Source organism: Chiloscyllium plagiosum, chromosome 7, assembly GCF_004010195.1.
Source record: "Chiloscyllium plagiosum isolate BGI_BamShark_2017 chromosome 7, ASM401019v2, whole genome shotgun sequence".
NCBI classification, from domain to species: Eukaryota; Metazoa; Chordata; class Chondrichthyes; order Orectolobiformes; family Hemiscylliidae; genus Chiloscyllium; species Chiloscyllium plagiosum.
Genome location: NC_057716.1, coordinates 102,106,133 through 102,127,396, shown reverse-complemented (window position 1 = coordinate 102,127,396; position 21,264 = coordinate 102,106,133). Strand labels below are relative to the sequence as shown.

At 45.0% G+C, this 21,264-nt stretch overlaps 1 protein-coding gene across 1 annotated transcript in view; it reads left to right on the top strand.

Moving 5' to 3' along the window:
* The window catches only part of LOC122551802 (protein Wnt-6-like), a 105,038-nt gene that overhangs the window by 72,916 nt on the left and 10,858 nt on the right, over positions 1 to 21,264 (top strand). The window contains exon 3 of the mRNA XM_043694272.1: positions 5,997 to 6,298. Coding sequence (XP_043550207.1) covers positions 5,997 to 6,298 — 302 coding nt within the window. The remainder of the gene's footprint in view (positions 1 to 5,996; positions 6,299 to 21,264) is intronic.

The window sequence follows — 21,264 nt, the reverse complement described above, 5'->3', positions numbered from 1 at the left end:
GAGAGACCAAAGGACGATCTCTACTTCCTAGGGTGCACGCTGTCTTGGGCCAACACACACTGTCTGGATCTAAGGGTTCAAGTCAAGGTCAGGTCAGCCAGGCTGGAGTGAGCCTGGGGCACAATGAGAGGGATGAAGTCTCGGGCAGTACCAGAAGACAACCAGCCCCTGAGAGCAGGGGGGAGGGGTCAACTGCAACATTTGCATGTTCCACCTTCAACCCGACCTGGCTGCCTATTCTTGCAAACTAAAGGAGGGGATTTCATCCCTTGCAATGGTAACCATAGCAGATCGCTCATGGAGTCTAGAAATAATGCTGGTGCCCAGAAAAGCAAAGATACAACTGCAAGGAAAGATAGTAGCTGGACAGAGGAGCATTCGGAGGAGATTTGACTGCAATCATTTTTATCGAGTATCTTTTTCATGGGACATGCCTGTTTCTGGCAAGGCCATTATATATTTTCCATCCCTAAACCGAAAGCAATGCACAATGGAGAGAAGGATGTAGAGGAGCTGGTATTGACTGGAGCAGACAAAGTTAAAAATCACGCAACACCAGGTTATCATCCAACCACCGCTGTGGACAACCACCTGACAAAGGAGCAGCGCTCCGAAAGCTAGTGCTTCCAAATAAACCTGTTGGACTATAACCTGGTGTTGTGTGATTTTTAACGATAGAGGGAAGACAGCAGCAAGGAACCAAGTTGGATGACATTGTATTGAGTGGTGGAGCAGGCTCGAAGGGCTGAATGGCCTACAGTGGCTGTAGGTTTGGGAGTCAAAGATCAGCCAGACCAGGTCAGGATAAGGTGCTGTGAGGATGTAAGTTAAGCCAGATATGCTTGTACAAACAGTAGTTATAAGCATCTGTTTCCCACTTCTGCAAAAACAAAAAAACAAACCCCAATTAAAAGGTCATAAGGGTCAATATGGTTGAGGAATAGGAGGGAATGTCACAAGTAAGGGAAATAGATGGCAGTGAAGGAGCATATACCTAACAATGGACCACAGCAGGATGTGGTGAAATGGCCAAGTAAAACGTATACTTTGTTATGCACAAGGTTAGATACGGCAGGAGATAAACAATAGTAATGGGCACGGGGTTTGGAGTAGTGAATCCTATATAAGATATGTTCTTGCTAAACTCTGGGTGTCTATTTTAGGCACCACGCTTGCAAGCGTATAATAAACGATACTGATTGCTTCAGATCTTGTCTCATGGCCAAGTAAAACGTATACTTTGTTATGCTGAAGGTCAGATACGGCAGGAGATAAACAATAGTAATGGGCACGGGGTTTGGAGTAGTGAATCCTACATAAGATATGTTCTTGCTAAACTCTGGGTGTCTATTTTAGGATACTGATTGCTTCAGATCTTGTCTCGGACTGAAATTATTGAAGTGAGTGAGCTTTGTTTCTCACAGTATGAAGAGAGAAACGATATTGGACTGTGAGCCAAGATGCAGAGAGGCCATTAAAACAGAGGAAACTGTGGTAGAGCTTAAAAAGCAGCAAGGTCAATATCCCTGTGCTCTGTGTTGGGTGCATTCCTTTTCCCTGGGGGGACAAAGTCCCACGCAGTTGTTGCCCCAAATTATTGCCTCCTTTAGCTTTTGTTTTCATTTACTCATGGGATGTGGATGTTGCAAACAAGTGATTGCCTGTCCCCAATTGCCCTTGAGAACACTTAAGTTGCTGGAGGTGTGGAGTTTTGTTTTTAATAACTCAAGGGATGTGGGCATCTCTGGCTAGGCTAGGATTCATTGCCCATCCCTAATTGCCCAGAGTCTACTACATTGCTATGGGTCTGGAGTCACATGTAGGCCAGCCCGGGTAAGGATGACAGATTTCCTCCCCTGAAAGGCATTAATGAAACAGATGGGTTTTTCCTGAAAATCGACAATGACAGCATGCTGGCTCAGTGGTTAGTACTGATGCCTCACAGGGACCCAGGTTCAATTCCAGCCTCGGGCGACTGTCTGTGTGGAGTTTGCACATTCTACCCCTGTCTGTGTGGGTTTCCTCCGGGTGCCTCCCACAGTCCAAAGATGTGCAGGTTAGGTGAATTGGCCATGCTAAATTCTGGATCAGTGGTGCTGGAAGAGCACAGCAATTCAAGCAGCATCCAACGAGCAGCTCGTTGGATGCTGCCTGAATTGCTGTGCTCTTCCAGCACCACTGATCCAAAATCTGGTTTCCTGCATCTGCAGTTATTGTTTTTACCATGCTAAATTGCCCATAGTGTTCAGGAATGTGTAAGTTAGGTGCATTAGTCAGGGGTACATATCGAGTAATAGGGTAGGGTAATGGGTCTGAGTGGGATACTCTTCAGACAATCGATGTGGACTTGTTGGGCCAAATTACCTGTTTCCACGCTGTAGGGATTCTATGATTCATAGCTATCCTTCAACTCTCAATTCTAGCTTTTTTTCATTGAATTTAAATTCTACCATCTGCCATTGTGGGCTTTCAATCCAGGTCCCCAGAACATTAGCTGAGTTTCTGGGTTAATAGTCTGTAATTATACCACTAGGCCATCGAGTTACATGTTGGACAGACCAGTTGAGGATGGCAGATTTCTCTGTCTGTAGGAGGTTAGTGAATCAGATGGGATTTCTTTGTAACAATCAAGGACACTTTCAGGGATTACTGTGACAGAGAATGGCATTGCATTGAATATGAATCCCTTCAACATGAAATCATATTCCTAGAACATTAACGTGGGCCTCTGGATTACTGGTTCAATGACATTGACACAATATCATCATCTGTCCTGAGCCCATAACCTTGGGATGTAAACTGCATAGTTTCCAGCTCCATCGGTGGGATCAATACTGTAAAAAAAAACATTTTCTCTGCACTGTCTGATGCATATTCTGTAATGGAACTGCTCGCGTCTTCAATCACACCTCCAACAGCCGCAAAGCAACTAAATTTTCATGCTTGTGTTGCAATCAAGTCATGACCTCCCTCTTCCCACTCCTACCTCCTGTGATCCAGCGGTAACTCTGCATTCCTGCAGTTCTGACCCCTTGAGCATTTCTGGTGTCCATGACAGCATTGTTATTGGCTGCCTGGTCTCCACACTCACAATTCTCTCCCCCAAAATTTCTGCACGTCTTCTCAACCATGAAGACGTTCCTTAAATCCTGCCCCTTTGACAAATCTTTCAGGTCACCATCCTAACCTCCCATGCTTTGAGATTAATTCTGTTAAGGTGTTGCACAATGCAAGCTGTTGTTGTAATGACTGGAGCTGCCAGAGTGTTGTTACTGAGGAGCTAAGGATGAAGCAAGAAACCTTTGTCCCCCTTATCAGCATTGACCATGAGCCATATCAATATTGCAGCTACAAGAGCAGGTCAGAAACTAGGAATACTGCTGTGAGTAACTGGCTCCCTAAAGCCTAACCACCATCTACATGAGGTAAAAATAATAACTGCAGATGCTGGAAACCAGATTCTGGATCAGTGGTGCTGGAAGAGCACAGCAATTCAGGCAGCATCCAACGAGCAGCGAAATCGACGTTTTGGGCAAAAGCCCTTTATTCCTGATGAAGGGCTTTTGCTCGAAACGTCGATTTCGCTGCTCGTTGGATGCTGCCTGAATTGCTGTGCTCTTCCAGCACCACTGATCCACCATCTACATGACACAAGTCAGGAGTATGATGAAATTCTCTCCATTTACCTGGATGGGTGCAGCTCCAACAACACTCAAGAAGCTTGACACCATCCAGGATAAAGCAGCCCCTGCCTCAGTGGCACCACATCCACAAGCAGCCATTCCCACCACCACTGACACATGTGCGATTTACAAAGCACATTGCAGAAAATCACCAAATATCCTTAAACAGAACATTCCAAATCCATGACCCCTCCCATCTAGAAGGACATGGGGCAACAGATACCTGGGAACACCACCCCCTGTAAGTTCCCCTCCAAGCCACTCACTTGGAAATATATCACCATTAGTGGTTAGCACTGCTGCCTCACAGCACCAGAGACCCGGGTTCGATTCCAGCCTCAGGCAACTGTCTGTGTGGAGTTTGCACATTTTCCCCGTGTCTGCGTGGGTTTCCTCTGGGTGCTCCAGTTTCCTACCACAATCCAAAGATGTGCAGGTTGGGTGAATTGGCCATGCTAAATTGCCCGTAGTGTTCAGGGATGTGTATGTTAGGTGCATTAGTCAGCAGTAAAATGTAGAGTAATCGGGTAAGGGAATGGATCTGGTTGGGTTGCTCGTCAGAGAGTTGGTGTGGACTTGTTAGGCCAAAGGGCCTGTTTCCACACTGTAGGGATTCTAATTCAATTCAAAGATTCCTTCACTGTCGGTGGGTCAAAGTCTGGGAACTCTCTCCCATAATAGCACTGTTGATGTCTGAGCACCAAACGGACTGCAGGTGTCTAAGAAGGCAACTCACCACTATCTCCTCCTGGGTAATTGGGGACAAGCAATAAATGGTAGCAAAGCATCCCACAAGCAATGAAAAACGTTTGTAGTCTGGTTGTCCTGTAAGGAGGAAAACAAAGCAATCAATTTGTGCTCTGCAAGCTGACCCAAAAAAAAATAGAGGGACAGGAGCAGGTTACCTTTGTCTAGTGATGGGTCAACAGTCCCAATATTTCATTATAAGGTTATAGACATAGGAGCAGGAGTAGGCCATTTAACCCATTGAATCTGCTGCATCATTAAGTGAGATTGAAGCTGATCTGATAATCCTCAACTCCACTTTCCTGTCTTTTTCCCATAACCCATGACTCCCTCACTCATTAAAAATCTGTCTATTGCACCTTTCTATATAATTGATAGCCCATCTGAACAGTAAAATAAAGGCCCATAGAGAATTTGAACCCAAGACCTCTTGTATCTTATTTGCCAACTCACGCCAAAGTAAGAATTATGCCTGTAGAGTAATGAACCAACTTAAACACTGGAACCTAGAAAACAGGAGCACGGGATTGAATGGTGCAGTGGTAGTGTCCCTCTCTCTGAGCCAGAGTTCAAGTCCTACCTGTTCCAGAGGTGTGTGATAACATCCCTGGAGATGTTGATTAGAAAACAGGAGTGGGAGTAGGCCATTCACCCCTTCAAGGCAAAAGTGAGGACTGCAGATGCTGGAGACCAGCTCGGCGAACAGAGCCACAACAACGAGCACCCGAGCTACAAATCTTCGCACAAACTTAGAGATCAGAGTCTCGATTAGAGTGGTGCTGGAAAAGTACAGCAGGTCAGACAGCAGCCGAGAAGCAGGAAAATCGACATTTCGGGCAAAAGCCCTTTATCACCCCTTCGAGCCTGATCCACCATCCAATATTAACATGGCTGATCATCCAATTCAATAGCCTGTTCCCATACTTCCCAACATTGATCCCTGCACCAAAACACAAAAGACCTGCCAACACCGGAGTTCTGATTAAGGGTGACTGGGCCCGAAACATTGACTCTGCTTTCTCTCTCCACAAATGCTGCCAGGCCTGCTGAGTGCACCAGCAATTTCTGATTCAGATCCTTTGATCCCTGATTGTTCTATGTGACCACAGTGGGAAGTACAGTGGGATTAGATTCCCGACAGTGTGGAATCAGGCCATTTGGCCTAACAATTCCTCACTGACCCTCCGAAAAGTAACCCACCCAGACCCACCCTCTCACTAATGCACCTAACACAATGGGCAATCTAGCATGGCCAATTCACCTGCCCTGCACGTTTTTGTGGGAGGAAACTGGAGCACCCGGAGGAAACCCAGGCAGACACGGGGAGAATATGCAAACTCCACACAGACAGTTGCTCGAGGCTAGAATTGAACCTGCATCCCTGGCACTGTGAGGCAGCAGTGCTAACCACTGAGCAACTATGCCACCCCAATTGATTCTATTAGGATGGGTGGGGGTGGTGGGGTGGTGGGTATTCCAATGAAAGTTGTTGTATCATTCAGTAACCCTGCACCATCTTTGCCATCTCCCACCTTCCCCACTGCCACCATCCCTCCGCACACGCAGACATCCGGGAGACGGCCTTTGTCTACGCCATCACCTCGGCGGGTGTGACACACACCGTGACCCAGGCCTGTAGCATGGGCGAGCTGCTACAGTGCGGCTGTGACAGGTCCCGCAACCACTCTCCTCCGCTGACGGGCGCGGGTACCAGGATGGAGGGCACTGCCTGGGAGTGGGGAGGCTGCGGTGACGACGTGGACTTCGGCTACGAGAAGTCCAAGCAGTTCATGGATGCCAGGCGGAAGAAGGGCAAGAGCGACATAAGGACGCTGGTGGACCTGCACAACAACGAGGCTGGAAGGCTGGTGAGTCATTCTTGCCGCTCTCTTTTCGGACAGGCTGGCTGGCGTTGCTAAGCACATGGGGCGCAACACTGGTCTTTGTAAAGTGGAGTGAGACGCCTCTATTAGGAGCAAGAGTAGGCCATTCAGCCCTGTGAGCCAGCTCAATCAGACCATGGCTGACCTGATTGTAACCTCAACTCCATATTCCTGTAAATCTCCAACATAAAGAAGTAGACAGGCGGGAGGATAGAGGAACTCAGCAAGCCAGGCAGCATCAGGAAATGGAGAAGTCAATGTTTCACATGTAACCCTTCTTCTGGACCTTCCATTATAAAGAGGCTGGGGCTGTTTTCCCTGGAGCGTTAGAGGCTGAGGGGTAACCTTATAGACATTTATAAAATCATGAGGGACATGGATAGCATAAATAGACAAGATCTTTTCCCAGGGTTGAGGAGTCCAGAACTAGAGGGTGCAGTTGGGGTGAGAGGGGAAAGGTATAAAAGGGACCTAAGGAGCAATGGTTTCACACCGAGGATGGTGCATGTGTGGAATGAGCTGCCAGAGAAAGTGGTGGAGGCTGGTACAATTACAACATCTAAAAGACATTTAGACAGGTGTATGTATAGGAAAGATTTAGAGGGATATGGGCCAAGTGCAGGCAAGTGGGACTAGCTCAGTTTAGGAGCATAGTTGACATGTATGAAATGGGCCGAAGGGCTATATGATTCTATGACTCTGTCACCCTCTTGCTAACCAAAGATCCATCCACTTCTCTCTTAAACATTCTCAAAGGGTTTGTTTCCGCCATCTTGTGAGGAAATGAGCTTCAAGGACAAGGGTGGATGGCATCATAGGCATTTGGTGGCCATTCCTAATTGTCCTCGACCTGAGTGGCATTTCAGAGGGCAGCTGAGAGTCAGTCATATTGCTGTGGGGCTGGTGTCACACGTAGGTCACATGCGTGAAGGCACCAACCACCTCTGATAGATTCTTGATGAGCGAGGGTGATGGAAGGACATCGAGGGATATGCAGGAATGTCGAGTTGAGTTTGAAGTCAGATCAGTCATGATCTTTACTGGATGGTGGAGTAGGCCCAATGGGCCGAGTGGCCTCCTGTTCTTCCTTGCTCATGTCTTTGTGTGACAGGCTACAGGTGGTAGCCAAGCATAAACAGCAGAAAGTGATGTGCAAAACCCCAAGTGGGGTGTGGATGACTTAACCACAACACACATTCAGAGGTGGAGGAAATGCATGCCCAGGTTGCCCAAGCAGTAGTAGGCCAGATTTCCTTCACTGAACAACGTAAGGGAGCCAGAGGGTTTTCAATGGCAACTGATGGTAATTTTGTAATCACTGTTACTGAGAGTAACTTTCAGATGTTATTCATAGAATCCCTACAGTGTAGAAGCAGGCCATTCGAGTCCACGCTGACCCTCACCACCCACCCCCACCTTACCCTCTAACCCTGCATTTCCCATGGCTAACCCACCTAACCTGCACATCACAGACAATTGGGCATGTCCAATCCACCTAGCCTACACATCTTTGGACTGAGGGAGAAAACCAGAGGGAACCCAGGAAGGCACAGGAAAAACGTGCAAGCTCCATGCAGACAGTTGCCCAAGGCGGGAATCGAACCCAGGTCCCTGGCACTGTAAGGCAGCAGTACTAACCACTGAGCCACCGTGCTGCCCATGCTGCTCTGCTAGGATGAGAACACATGTCTCTAGGTCACATTATTTGAATGGCTATAAATTGAGAGAGGAGAATGTTAAACGAGATCTGGGTACCCTCATGCACCAGTCGCAGAAAATAAGTGTGCAGGTGTAGCAGACATTAAGGAAGGAAAACTGTATATTGACTTTCATAGTGAGAGGATTCGAGTACAGGAACAAGGATGTCTTGTTGTAATTATACAGGAGAAAGTGAGGGCTGCAGATGCTGGAGATCAGAGCTGAAAATGTGTCACTGGAAAAGCGCAGCAGGTCAGGCAGCATCCAGGGAACAGGAGAATCGACGTTTCGGGCATAAGCCCTTCTTCAGGAATGAGGAAAGTTTGTCCAGCAGGCTAAGATAAAAGGTAGGGAGGAGGGACTTGGGGGAGGGGCATCGGAAATGCAATAGGAGGAGTCCAAAGACCTGCATATCCTTGGTGGAGTGGGAGAGGGAGTTGAAGTGTTGAGCCACAGGGTGTTTGGGTTGGTTGGTCCGGGTGTCCCAGAGGTGTTCTCTGAAACGCTCCGCAAGTAGGCGGCCTACTTATCAAGGCCCTGTAATTGTACAGGGCCTTGATGAGACCACACCTGGGATATTGTGTGCAGTTTCGGTCTCCTTATCTGAGGAAGGATGTTCTTGTAATAAAGGAAGTACAGTGAAGGTTTACCAGTTAATTCCTGGGATGGAAGGACTGACATAAGAAGAGAGATTGAGTCAAGTCAGGATACATTCACTGGAATTTAGAAGAATTAAGGAAGATTTCATAGAAACCTATAAAAAAACCTCATAGGTCTAGGCAGGTTAGTTGCAGAAAAGATGTTCCTGATAGTGGGGGCGTTCAGAACGAGGGGCCACAGTTTAAGAATAAGGGTAAATCTTTTAGGACTGAGATGAAATGTCTTCACCTAGAGAGTGGTGAGCCTCTGGAATTCACTACCACAGAAAGCGATTGAGAACAAAACATTTTTTTTAGTCAGGGGATGAGGGCATCACTGGCTAGGCCAGCATTTAGAATGTTACAGCATAGTACAGACCCTTCAGCCCTTATTGGTCAGAGGGCTGTTCGGAGTCAACCACATTGCAGAGGCTTTGGAGTCACATGTGGGCCAGGCCAGGTAAGGATGGCAGTTTCCTTCCCTAAAGGCCAATAGTGAACCAGGCCGTTTTCCCCCAACAAGGTGACCTTATAGAAGTTTATAAAATCATGAGGGACATAGATAGGATTAATAGAAAAGCTCTTTTCCCTGGGGTGGGGAGTCCAGAACTAGAGGGCATAGGTTTAGGGTGAGGGGGGAATGAGGGGACCTAAGAGGTGATTTTTTTCACACAAATGGTGATGTGTGTATGGAATGAGCTGCCAGAGGAAGTGGTGGAGGTTGGTACAATTGCAACATTTAAGAGGCATTTGGATAAGAAGAGTTTAGAGGGATATGGTCCAAATGCCAGCAAATGGGAAGAGATTAATTCAGACTATCTGGTCAGCATGGACTGTTGAACCAAAGGGTCTGTTTCCATGTTATACATCTCTATGACTCCAATCAATTCATGGTCATCGTTAGACTTTCAACACTAGATTTTTATTGAATTCAAATTCCACCATCTGCCAATACAGGATTTGAACCTGAGTCCCCAGAGCATTACCTCGGGCTCTGGATTAATAGGCCAGTGATAACACCATTAGACCAGCCCCTCTATTATATGCCTTTAAGATGGATATAGCTCTTGTAGCTGAAGGGATCATGGGATCTGGGGGACAGTGGAATTAGGGTAATAAGTTTGATGATCAGCCATAATCATATTGAATGATGGAACAAGCTCAAAGGATTGAATGGCCTACTCCTGCTTCTATATTTCTACGTTATTCACCTTGGTCTCTGGATTACTAGCCCAGTGACATTACCACTCTTAAGATGTCACATCATTCAAGGCTGTGGAACAAATGCAGGAAAGTGAGATTAATGTAGATAGGCAGGATGGGCCAAAGGGCCTCAGCTGTGCTGTATGATCGTATGATACGGTTAACCTTTAAATGTGTACAACACCATAAAGCAGTAAGATGTGGATTCAGTATCTCATTCCTGGGTCCAGTTACAGACACACAAGTCCAGGTTAGATATCACCTGGGAGTGCATCACAACTTTGGGAAGGATGCATTGACTTGGAAGGGGTGCTGCATAAAATGGCTGGAACAATACCTGGAATCAAAGGGTTAAATTAAGCAAAGAAATTACACATATTCCCTGGAATTTAAAAGATTGGGGGACTAGTAATCTAATCTAATCTAAACTATTTGATCATACCTTTCAAGATATTGGGAGGAGCAGATAGGGTCGATTGTTGGGGGATTAAGGACCAGGGACATAGTGTAAAAGTCGGAGGCAGGCATTTCAAAAGTGAAATTGGTAATTTATCTACACACCAATAGTATTAGAGTTCTGAAACAAAATCAGAAATTTCTAGTGAAACTCAGCAAGTCTGGCAGCATCTGTCGGAAGGAAGCAGAGTTAATGTTTCGGGCCCAGTGGTTCTTCATCAGAATGTTGATGTACCACACCACACAGGAAGAAGATGTGAATTTAGTATCTCGTCCCTGACTCCCACATTTGGAGTGTTATAAGTAGTTTTGGGCCCCATATCTCAGGAAGGATGTATTGGTTCTGGAGCATGTTCAGAGGAAGTTCACGAGAATGGTCCCAGGAATGAAAAGCTTAACATGTGAGGAATGTTTGAGGACTCTGAGTCTATACTCAATGGGGTTTAGAAGGATGAGGGGGGAATCTAATTGAAGCATACAGAATACTGAATGGCCTGGACAGAGTGGATGTTGAGAAGATGTTTCCATTGGTAGGAGAGACTAGGACCCGAGGGCCCAGCCTGAGAGTAAAGGAAAACCTTTTAGAACGGAGGTAAGGAGAAACTTCTTCAGCCAGAGAATCTATGGAATTCATTGCCACAGAAGGCTGTGGAGGCCAGTTTATTGAGCATATTTATGACAGAGATAGATAGGTTCTTGAGTATCAAGGGGATCAAGGGCTATAGGGAGAAAGCAGGAGAATGGGGTTGAGAAACTTATCAGTCATGATTGAATGGCGAAGCAGACTGGATGGGCTGAATCGTCTGACTTCTGCTCCTCTGTTTTTATGGTCTTATGTATTCCAGGGTTCTGATGAAGAATCCCTCTGCTTTCTCTCTCCACAGGTCTGCTGAGTTTCTCCAGCAATTTCTGTTTTTGTTTTAGAATCTGCAGTTCTTTGTTTTATTTTAGTGGAAGCTTGGAAACCTCTTCCTCAAATAATGGTTGCAGCCAGCTCAGGGGGTTAACAATAAACTGAGTTTAACTCATCCCAAGAATTAATTAAAAATAAGACTTGGACAGATGCTTAATAATCATAATTTTTTTTAAAATGGTCACAACATATGGATGCCACTAGCTAGGCCAGCATTCATTGCCCATCCTTAATTGCCCAGAGGGCAGTTCAGAGTCAACCACATTGCTGTGGGTCTGGAGTCACCATTAGTCAGACCATACAGTCATAGACTCAGAGGCATACAGCATGGAAACAGACCCTTCAGTACAACTAGTCCATGCCAATCATGTTCCCAAACTAACCTTGTCCCGCCTGCCTGTGTTTAGTCCACAAGCCTCCAAACCTTTCTGATTCATGAACTTATCCAAATGTCTTTTAAATGTTGTAATTTTACCTTCATCCACCACTTCCTCTAGTAGTTCATTCCACACACTAACCACTCTCCAATTTAATAATATCCTCCCTATAGCAGGGTGACCAGAACTGTACACAATATTCCAAAAGAGGCCTTGCCAATGTCCTGTACAACCTCAACATAATGTCCCAACTCCAATACTCAAAGGTGTGAGCAATGAAGACAAGTGTGCTAAACACCTCTTAACAACACTGCACCCCTGTGATGTAAATTTCAAAGAATTATGTACCTGAACCTCTAAGTCTCTTGTTCTGCAAAACTACTCAGGGCCCTGTCATTAACTGTATCAGTCCTGCCCCTGTTTGTTTTAACAAAATGCAATATCTCACATTTATCCAAATTAATCTCCATCTATCAATCCTCAGACCAACTAAGGTTCACAGATTTCCTTCCCTAGAAATAAAATTAGTAAAACAAATGATTTTAACAACAATTGACAGCAATAACGTAGTCATCCTAGCATTTAATTCCAGATCTTTTAAAATAAATTGAACTCAAATTTTACCAACTGCCATAGCAGGTTTCAAACCCATGCCCCAGACATTCGAGTGGATTACCAATAGACAATAGACAATAGACAATAGGTGCAGGAGTAGGCCATTCTGCCCTACGAACCTGCACCACCATTCATTATGATCATGGCTGATCATCCTCAATCAGTACTAACCCAGTGACATTACATGGATCCTCATTAAGCGACAGGGCGAAAGCCTGGTCAATTGGGTTAGATTGAAGGTCAGGAGAAAGTGAGGACTGCAGATGCTGGAGATCAGAGGCGAGAGTGTGGTGCTGGAAAAGCACAGCAGGTAGGCAGCATTCGAGGAGCAGGAGAGTCGACATTTTGAGCATAAGCCCTTCATCAGGAATTCAGAGTTTATGCTTGAAATGTCAACCCTCCTGCTCCTCGGATGCTGCCTGACCTTTCCCAGCATCACACGTTTTAACTTAGATCGAAGATCACCCATAATCTTATTCAGTGGCAAAACAGGCCCAAGAGATTTTGATTAACCCATTCTTGTTCTTACAACCCTGTGTCGTACTCCAACTCAGGACTGTCAATTCAACGATGGTACAGATAAATCAGCAATGAACTGAATCACAGAAAGCTGAATAGCCAAGGACGGAAGCCAGTCTTTTTCCTGAGATTCTCTCATGCATTTCCCCCATCAACATATGCCAGAGGAGCACTGAACACAGGGCCCCTCTATTACTTGCTAATGGTTCAGAACACAGTCAAGTCACCTTTACCAATCATAGTTACCATAACTAGCAGCCACCTGAGACCAATTAGATTAGATTAGATTAGATTACTTACAGTGTGGAAACAGGCCCTTCGGCCCAACAAGTCCACACCGCCCCGCCGAAGCACAACCCACCCATACCCCTACATCTATCCCTTACCTAACACTACGGGCAATTTAGCATGGCCAATTCACCTGACCTGCACATCTTTGGACTGTGGGAGGAAACCGGAGCACCCGGAGGAAACCCACACAGACACGGGGAGAATGTGCAAACTCCACACAGTCTGTCGCCTGAGGCGGGAATTGAACCTGGGTCTCTGGCGCTGTGAGGCAGCAGTGCTAACCACTGTGCCACCGTGCCGCCCCAAATTGATGTAACAAAAGCCAAGAAAGCACTCAATGAAAATAGGTAAATCATGAATAATGCAGCGGAGGCACTGGCCTAGTGGTACTATTGCTTGACTGTTAATCCCGAGATGCAGGAATTTGAATTCCACGACCAAAGTCTGGATTTAAGAGTCTTAATGATGACATTGTCAATTGTTGGGGAAAAACCCATCTGATTCACTAGTATCCTTTAGGGAGGGAAACCTACCTGGTCTGGCCTACATGTGATTCCAGACCCACAGCAATATGCTTGACTCTTAATTGTCATCTGGGCAATTAGGGATGGACAATGAATGAATGAATGAAATAAATGTTTTCTTTGTAAAGTGTTTATGATGTTCACTGTTGCGTTTTAGCAACTGTATTGTCCTGTGATATAAAGGGGTAGACAGCTAGGCTCGACTTGACATAGATATGATGTGCCGAACAGACTCATTTTGTGCTCCGTGATTATAATGCAAAAGACCTTCTTTATCGCATCATAGAGCTGTACAGCATGGAAACTGACCATTCAGTCCAACTCATCCATGCTGACCAGATATTCTGAATAAACCTAGTCCCATTTAGAGTCATTGAGCCATAGAGATGTACAGCACGGAAACAGACCCTTCAGTCTAACTTGTCCATGTCGACATGTTGTAATTGTACCAGCCTCCACCATTTCCCCTAGCAGCTCATACATGCACCGCCCTCTGCGTGAAAAAGTTGCCTCTTAGGTCCCTTTTAAAACTTTCCCCTCACCCTAAACCCATGCCCTCTAATTTTGGACTCCCCACCCGGAGGAAAAGATTTTGGCTATTTACCCTATCTATGCTCTTCACGACCTTATAAAGCTCTATAAAGTCACCCCTCAACTTACAATGCTCCAGGGGAAATAGCCCCAGTCTATTCAGCCTCTTCTTATAGCTCAAATCCTCCAACCCTGGCAACATCCTTGTAAATCTTTTCTGAATCATTTCACATTTCACAACATCCTTCCTATTGCAGGGAGACCAGGATTGCATGCATTATTCCAAAATTGGCCTAACCCATGTCCTGTATAGCTGCAACATGACATCCCAATTCTTATACTCAATGCACTGACCAATAAAGCCAAGCATACCAAACACCTTCTTCACTACACTATCTACCTGGGACTGCACTTTCAAGGAGCTATGAATCTGCACTCCAAGGTCTCCTTGTTCCCTAGGATCTTACCATTAAGTGTGTAAGTCCTGTCCTGATTATATTAATTACATGTTGGGCAGGCTCATTGTTGGGGGACATCTGAACACTTCACCCTCATGGTGTTGTGGAACCGATCACAAAGTCTTTCAAATTATTTATAGCAGAGAAAGAGGCCAGTCTGCCCAGCTAGTTCATGTTGTATTGATGCAGCACACAGACTTCCTCCCACCCCGATTTATCTCACCATAGTTAGACTATAAGCCCATAAGACATAGGAGCAGAAATTAGGCCATTCAGCCCGTCCAGTCTGCTCCACCATTCAATCATGGCTGATACGTTTCTCAACCCCATTCGCCCGCTTTCTCCCCGTAACCCTTGATCCCCTTGATACTCAAAAATCTATCTTTTTCTGTCTTAAATATGCGCAATGACCTGGCCTCCACAGTCTTCTGTAGAAGTGAATTCCACAAATTCACCACTCTCTAGCTGAAGACGTTTCTCCTTATCGCCGTTCTAAAAGGTCTTCCCTTTACGCTAAGGCTGTGCCCTTGGATCCTAGTCTCTCCTACCAGTGGAAACATCTTCCCACCATCCACTCTGTCCAGGCCCTTCCATATTTTGTGAGTTTCAATTAGAATCCACCTCATCCTTGCAAACTCCATCCAGTAAAGACCCAGAGTCAACAAATGATCCTCACATGTTAAGCTTATCATTCCTGGGGCCATTCTCGTGAACCTCCTCTGAACATGTTCCAAGGCCAGCACATCCTTCCTGAAATGTGGGGCCCAAAACAGTGCACAATACTCCAAATGTGGCCTGACCAGAGCCATATAGAACATCAGAAGTACATCTCTGCTTTTATGTTCAAGTCTTCTCAAAATAAATGTCAACAGTGCATTTGCCTTCCTAACTACCTGCAAGTTTTCCTTTCACTATCATGTGTTTAGCGAACTTCCTATTAAATATATCATGCTATTTGTCTCAACTGCTCCCTGCGAGGTCCACGTTCCCCTCACTCTGTGGATAAAGAAAAAAAATCTTTCTTCTGAATTTGTTACCTGATGGTCTCCCGTTCTGGTCTCAGCCAGCGATGGAAACATCCTGTACCCCTACCCTATTGAATCCTTTCATTCCTCACTCAGGGCAGAAGACATGTTGAGGTTGATTTGTAGGATGATCTGATGGAGCATCCACTTTGTCCAGGCAGTGGAGGGAGCAAAGGGGGGTCGTTAATGCAGCTCTGTAACAAACACAGGATAGACTTCAGTTTTAGCAACACAGGAGCAGGCTCCAAATGCAGATGAGACAGCTTATTGTACTGGCCCTTTTGCTCTGATAGATCCTGCACAGTTACAGAATCCACTCATTATTTAATCGCCTGAAGGGACAGAGACTTTGCAGGAGCTAAACCTTCCAAGACAACTAAAACTACGGTGATATGAACTTATTCCTCAAGCCCTGAAGGTAAACCCAAGATATTAATCTAACATTAACATCAAACCTACATTATTCAATGCTGACCAACCACATTCCTCAAATGACATTACCGCAGCCCCATCATGTCCCATACATAGTTTGATCATTTCTGTCAACTTGTATACCCATCAATCCTGTCCTTAATCTGTCCTTACTTCTGTTACAAATTCTCTAAACGCTGATCTCATTCTAGATTTGTTAATTTTATGAACAAAAACAGAAATTGCTGGCAAAAACTCAGCAGGTCTGACAGCATCTGGGGATAGAGAAACAGAGTTCATGTTTCGGGTTTGGTATGACTCTTCCTCTGATCCCTGAAATCTCGGCACACACTGTTCCTGGCCGCCTGTGTAACCTCTCAGTAACTGAACCCATTTTGGCTCAATGGAAACACTCTCACCTCTTAGTTAGGAGCTTGTGGGTTCAGGATTCTGTTCCAGAGATTTGGGAACAAAGCCCAGGAGGCGACTGCTATGCATTACTGAGGGAGCACAGCACTGTCAGAGGGTCTGTCTTTCAGGGCCGGTCTCTCAGGTGGACAGAAAAGATCCCATCGGCGCCATTGCAAGGAAATGTTGGGCAATGACTCTAGTAACCCATTTCCACCCATTGTTTACTCCTCCCCCTCTATCCCTCCACGCCTCTTCAGCATATATGCCAAACTCCAGCAAATATACCAATCATTAGAGAGAAGAAGGATGAGAGGTGACTTAATAGAGACGTATGAGAAAATCAGAGGTTTCGACAGTGTGGACAGTGAGAGCCTTTTTCCTCAGATAGTGATGGCTAGCACGAGGAGACATAGCTTTAAATTGAGGGATGATCGATACAGACAGGTGTCAGAGGTAGTTTCTTTACTCAGAGAGTAGTAGAGGCATGGAACGTACTGCCTGCAACAGTAGTAGACTCACCAACTTTAAGGGCATTTAAATGGTCATTGGATAAACATATGGATGAAAATGGAATAGTGTAGGGTAGATGGATTTCAGATTGGTTCCACATGTCGGCGCAACATTGAGAGCCAAAGGGCGTATAGTGCACTGTTTTGTTCTATGTTCTATGTTCTTTTTCCATCAGTTCTGAAGAAGAGTAACTGGACCTGAAACGTGAAATCTGCTTTCTCTCCACAGATGCTGTCAGACCTGCTGAGTTTTCCCAGCAATTTCTGATTTTGTACCTGGTTTCCAGCAACCACAGTTCCTTTATTTTGTTCAGTGTCTCCAGTTATCTGACTGACATTGCTAAAACATAGACTATCTGGTAATCATCGCACTGCAGTCTCTGGGATCTTGCTGTGCACAAATTGGACTACCGTATCACAATCTCGACAATACTTCGAAAAGATACTTTATTGACAGGAAAGCCCTTTGGCATCTCTTGAGAGGTGAAGCAAGTCTTTCTTTTTTAGGTTTATCTCAATTTAACAACCTATAGGAACATTGGAGCAATGAGAGACCTTTCAGTCCATTGAGCTTACTCCAATATTCAGTGCGATCATGGGGGCGAGGGGTGGATCAAGCCATGATCAGCACCCTTTCCAATACAATCCCATTATGTCATTGGGATTTAGCAATGTGACAATCTCTACCTTAAGCTTTCTCAATGATTGCGAGCTCTCTGAGGTAGACAATTGCAAACATTCTCCATTCTGTGTGAGAAGAAATTCCTCCTCATCACCAGTGATCCCCCCCCTTGTTTTGAAATCTCTTCTTTATAGACACCCCCCAACAGAAGAGGCATCCAACCTGCATCTACTCTGACTGTCCCTTTCAAGTACTTTGTAGATTCCAATGAGATCACCTTTCATTCTTTGAAATTCTGCAGGCCCAGTTTCTCCAATCTCTCTCTCTCTCTATCTGTCTATCTCTCTATTATCTACCTACCCCTACCTGTATTCTTGTCTTAACCACAGACATCTCATGATAAGTGAATAGACATGGAAAACCTAACCAATAGCTAGACATGTGTAAATAGATGGATAGGTTGATGTGGAGATAGTTGGATGGATAAAAGGATAAGTAGATGGATGGGTAGCTAATTAAGTGGATGGGTTGATGGATAAGATGATAGGTACAAATGTTTTCTTTCAACATAATTATCTGTAAAAAAAGGAAAAGGTTCCAGATTTGAGAGTTAACCCCATGGATTTCTGGCTGAACCCCTCACCTGTGTGGATGGAAGGGCCTGTGAGTGCCCTGAACATTCATTGGCACAGTTACACATCCCCCTGTCCCTGCCATAAAATCCCAGAGTTTTCCTAACATCTCATTCAAACCCTTATTCTCAGCTCCCCCACCTCCATTCTGCTGCTGGATGCATTTTCTTTCCACTGAATTATCTCGCCTTCAATTCTCAGCTCCTTTTCATCTCACTTTGATGCGGAATTTAATCAAACAGAGGATTCCGGTGGATTTGTGAGGCGTGACCCATTGCTTTATGCAGGCTCCTAGCTTCTGGTGGTCTCTAGGTTCATTAGATTTGCACTGATAGAGTCCAGCTCCTGGGGTGACGTGCTGTCAAGCATGACCCCTCTGTATTATGGCTGTTAAACAAACTAGAATAGAAATCGTGATGCCAAGCTGCATGTCTGAATAGTAGGATTCAAGGGTAAATTGTTGCTCATGTGGAAAGGGCCTGTGCTAGAGAAAATTTGGGATATCCCCTAAAGTAGAATACTATTGCTGGAACTGTTCTATTTAAAGCCAAAACACTGTGATAAAATTTGTAATGTTTACTTATTATAACATTGACTACATTTGAGCAGTAGTTAATTGAATCCTGAGTGCTTTAGAACATCTTGTGGTTGCAAAGGATGCCATGTAAATGCAGGTTCACTTTCTTTTTTAAAAATAAGGTCATTCATAAAGTGTGTAAAAGTTTTGTGGCTGCAACTTTCAAACCCACGAGCTCTGGCACTCGGAAGGACGGCACTTGCATTGGAATGTCACCTGCTGCTCCCACCCCTCCGAGTCGCACACCGTCCTGACTCGGAAATATATCGCCAGCCCTTCAGTGTCTGTTCCACAATCCTGGAATCGCTTCCCTGACAGCGTTGTGGGTTTACCTACACTCCAATGACTGCAACGGTTCAAGAAGGCACTCACCAACGCTTTCTCAAGGGTGACTAAGGCAGCAACACCCACATCCCATGAGCACAAAGCTGAATAAAAATGTTGCTGTTTTTAATAGTTTGAGAAGGGGGGGGAAATGTGGGTTGGGTTGGCGGGTGTTAAATGAGACTTTTTTTAATGTAATTATCTTTAAATTCACTCAAGGGACGTGGAGTCACTGGCTGAGCCAAAATGTACTGCCCATCCTTAGTTGTCTTTGTGTTAATCTGGCTCCAATATTGCCTACTCCTAAACCTAGTGCTCTCTTAGGAACATTCACCAGAGCTTCATTCAGTCCCTCTCTCATTTTCTCCATGATTTTAAAGTGCTTTTAGACTGTTTCAAGATGCCTCTAGGCACTGAATTCTCTTCATTACACACTTTACCGCACACTCATTCACTTTAGATTCCATAGATAATTTGATTTAGAAATTGCCAGCAATCCTAATTTATGAAGACAGAAGTGAAGGATTCATTTAAAATGATTACTAGTTCTTGATTGTCTGTAATAGTTCAACTGAACTTGCTTAAAGCATTCCTTTTGATTTTTGGAAACTTTAATTTTGACTGCACTTTCTTCCCTCCCCCTCTCCCCTCCTTGCGCTCTGATGACACAAGAATCCTGTTGGGATCTTTCAAGGTCATGAAAGGTCCTACCTATAGTTTCTCCTTCATACAGGCTGGGCAGTTACCTATAGTACATGCAACAACAAATTGTATTTACACAGCACCTTTGACATAGCAACACGCCTAGGGGCTCATCACCGTGTCACCATGTAAAATCTGACACCAAGCCAATAGCGAGAGATATCAGGTCAGGTGGCACTTAACAGGTATAGATAGCTGGGATCGAGTGAATCCCTACCAAGTGTAAGGGCAGTAGAAGTATACTTAAGAGGAAAATCAGGAGGGCAAAAAGGGGACATGAGGTCGCTTTGACAAATAAAGTTAAGGAGAATCCAAAGCAAATTTATAAATACGTTAAGGGCAAGAGAGTAACTAGGGTGAGAATAGGGCCCACCAAAGATCAGCAAGGCAGCCTACGTGTGGAAACGCATGAGATGGGGACGATACTAAATGTGTATTTTGTGTCAGTATTTACTGTAGAAGCCAGAGAGCTTTGGGAAATAGTGATATCTTGAAAAATGTCAATATTATATAGAGGTGGAGGGGCTGGACATCCTATTAAGGTAGATCAGTCCCCAGGACTTGATCAGGTGTACCTCAGAACTTTGTGGGAAACTAGGGAAGTGATTGCTGGGTCCCTTGCTGAGATATATGCATCATCGATAATTACTGATGAGGTGTCGGAAGACTGGAGGTTGGCTAACGTGCTGTCATTATTTAAGAAAGGTGGTAAGGAAAAACCATGGAACTATAGACTGGTGAGCCTTACATCAGTGGTGGGTAAGTTGTTGAAGGAGATTCTGAGGGACAGGATTTACATGTATTTGGAAAGGCAAGACTGATTAGGGATAGTCAGCATGGCTTTGTGCGTGGGAAATCATGTCTCACTAAGTTGATTGAAAATTTTTGAGAGATGACAAAGAAAATTGATGAAGGCAGAGGTGTAAACAATATCTATACAGAGTTTAGATCAGAGTGGTGCTGGAAAAGCACAGCAGGTCAGGCAGCATCCGAGGAGCAGGAAAATCGATGTTTCGGGCAAAAGCCCTTCATCTGGAATGATGTTTATAGAGACTTCAGTAAATCGTTTGACAAGGTTCCGCATGGTAGGCTGGCTAGTAAGATTAGATTACATGTGATTCGGGGGCGCTATGCAATTGGATACAATATTAGCTTGAAAGTAAGAGACAGAGGGTAGTAGTGCCCCTCCCACGGCCAGATAAGCTCTCGTCAGGGTGGTAAAAAAAATAAGAAAAAAAAAATCCTCATGATGACCATGCCAACCATTGTTAGTTGTTGCAAACACCAATCTGGTTCACTAATGGTCTTTAGCGAAGGAAACTGCCATGCTTAGCTGGTCTGGCCCACTTGTGACTCCAGACTCAAAGCGATGTCTCTGGGCAACAAATGCTGGCCCAGCCTGTGGATGAATGAAAGTGTTGCTGTTGAACAGATAGAAAAGAAGGGGGGAATGGTGGGGTTGGGGGTGCGTGGTAGTGGTTGGGGTGAGGTGGCAGTATTGGTTAAGGACGGTGT